The sequence below is a fragment of the Penaeus vannamei genome, chromosome 11, assembly GCF_042767895.1.
Source record: "Penaeus vannamei isolate JL-2024 chromosome 11, ASM4276789v1, whole genome shotgun sequence".
NCBI classification, from domain to species: Eukaryota; Metazoa; Arthropoda; class Malacostraca; order Decapoda; family Penaeidae; genus Penaeus; species Penaeus vannamei.
The window spans coordinates 30831401-30833900 of record NC_091559.1 but is presented as its reverse complement, the minus strand read 5'-3'; the positions used below and the strand labels follow the sequence as shown (position 1 = coordinate 30833900).

The following is a 2500-nucleotide window of genomic DNA, read 5'->3' as shown; positions in this document are numbered from 1 at the left end:
AGCCTTCAGATCCTCATCCAGCTTGGCCTCTGCAGTTTGGGAATCGGGTAGTGAGAGGTGGGGATTGGAGTAGGGTTGCTAGCTATGCAGAAAGATTGCAATTGTCACAACAGGGGGAAAGCATTTAATATTGTAGTGATTGATTAACCCAATCATGACAAGTAAAATTTCTAGTAAAACTTTGTGGCTTGAATGCTGTGGTGTGTGTCATTCCTGGGATAGTCTTTCTCACAGCTGGGCTCCTGAGTTGTCATCCCAGCCAACAGGAAATGGGCTCATGATGTGATTAGATGTCACCTGGTATCAGTGAATTTTACATCAAAATGTGATTGAACATCATCTGGTGTGAATGAGCTAAAATGACAGATTCAGGTTGAACAAGGGAATTTAAAACTACCATTGTAACTTATACAAATGCAAAACTCCCTAACATACCTGCAATACGTAGCTCTTCCATGGACAAGATCCCTAGGATGTATTCCTGCCTTCGGGGTGACTTGCCCTCTCGCTCCTCACGGTACTGCTTCAGGTGAATGCCATGGCACAACTCATAGGTCCAGTACGACTCCAGCTGCAGAGGGGGAGTGTGTTGAGGTTGGGCTTACAGGGAATGCAGTAAATAAAGATGTAGCTAGATGGACTTAAACTGAAGGACCTAAATATATACGCATGCATATGCATATTTGTATATATGTATGTGTGTGTAGGGGGTTGTATGTATGTGTGGGGGGTGTATGTGTGTGGGTGTGTTACCTCATGAGGGCCTTCAGAATATAGCCATCAAGAATGTCAAGTGCCATATGTTTATATGTATAACTCACTCACTCACTCTCTCTCTCTTATACACACACACACACACACACACACACACACACACACACACACACACACACACACACACACACACACACACACACACACACACACACACACACACACATGTACATATATTTGTGTGTAGAGAAACAGTTCAGTATATCAGTGCAGTCAGAGTAATAGAAAAGAATCTCTATATTATTTACATTCTTTATATTGTCTTATTATATACAAATAAATAAATACTTGCAATACCCTCACAGAAAGAAAAGTAACTGAGAAGCCAACTAGTATTAAATAGCCTGAGATAGAACAGAGTATAATCAGGTAAATTTGTATAATTCTTTTTGAAACAAAGAAAGAAAAAAGAAAAGGAAAAGAAAAAAAAAAAGGTGAGGATGACTAAAAAGAAAAAAAACTGCAAATCCTGCCTAGTATCCGAGCCTGAGGAAGAGCTATCCATCACACTTGGAAAATGAAGTTGACAGAAGCAATAGAGGCTCTTGAAAACTATCATTGTGATTACTGCAGATCTATGCTACAATTAGCATATTTTTCCATAAAGAACTGTTGAATAATGGAACAACCTCCTGTGTGGTAAAAATAAAATTCAATTTGAAAAGTTACACGAATCTCTAAATACAGGTGTTGGGACTCTATGAGGTAAGAGCACCTGCCTGTATGTGGCTATAAACATATGTATATGTAGGTACATGCATGTACATATAAATATTTTTGTATATGTATATATTTCTTAACATCTAATAATATGGGAAAGAATAAAAATGGACAGTGTAAGGCATCAGGAGAACTCACCCACAAGTTGCACGTCTGCTTTTTAAACAGCGGCATCAACAGCGTCAGAGGATTTGGTCCTGTGTAGATATCCGAGTCATCCTGCGAACAAGACATGCAACATCACTACTATAGCAAATGACAGAAAAGAAAGGTTAGAATACTACATTTTGAGAATAGAAAATGCAATCATTTTCAGCCTGGTGTCTAATTTTCAACAGTAATCTTATGTTCAATAATAAATCCTTTCAATGGGATTTCTGTAAATTTAATTTTATTAAAAGTTAAAAATCTCCTTTTATTCTATTTCTAATTTATTAAAGAAGATACTCAGTTTCATTAAACTTACCCCATCATCTCCATAGTTTATTGGGATGAGGCACTGGTACTGTTCATTGTTGGGTGTTGTCATAACAAGTTTTTCATAGTCGGGTGACTCCTGAAAAAGAAATGAGAGAGTATTAACTGCATTGAAATAATTCAAATGATACTGGGTAGCCACCCAAAAAATTCTGGGTACAGTACCTTTTTCAGCTTTGATATTCTATCTTACGGTATGCATTTGAAAATGTGAAAAATAATTTCTGACATAGAAAATAAAGCTCTTCAATATTAACAACTAAAGTCTATTCTGGTGAAATTTGAAAAGCTGATTATGAACAACAGAGAGTGGAGAAATAATTTTAAGTGGGTAGAATAGTTGACACCTGTGGATGTATGAAACTTAAAGTTAAAGCACTTTATTTAAAGTGATTTGGCTTGACTAAAATTTGCTGCTAGAGTGGAGTAAAAGAAATAAAAAATGTTTACTAATTCATATCCAATGAAATACCTGGCTATGGTCTGAATATATTCATGTACACTGTGGGATTAATTTCACACTAAATAT

The 2500-nt window shown here is 36.4% G+C and overlaps 1 protein-coding gene across 1 annotated transcript in view; it reads right to left on the bottom strand.

Annotated features, from left to right (window-relative positions):
* LOC113823957 (endoplasmic reticulum lectin 1) overlaps positions 1 to 2500 on the bottom strand; it is a 19598-nt gene that overhangs the window by 16072 nt on the left and 1026 nt on the right. Inside the window, exons 2-5 of the mRNA XM_070127189.1 lie at positions 1961 to 2050; positions 1633 to 1713; positions 436 to 571; positions 1 to 29 (exon numbers count right to left, since the gene is read on the bottom strand). The exon at positions 1 to 29 is cut by the window's left edge and continues 236 nt beyond it. Coding sequence (XP_069983290.1) covers positions 1 to 29; positions 436 to 571; positions 1633 to 1713; positions 1961 to 2050 — 336 coding nt within the window. The remainder of the gene's footprint in view (positions 30 to 435; positions 572 to 1632; positions 1714 to 1960; positions 2051 to 2500) is intronic.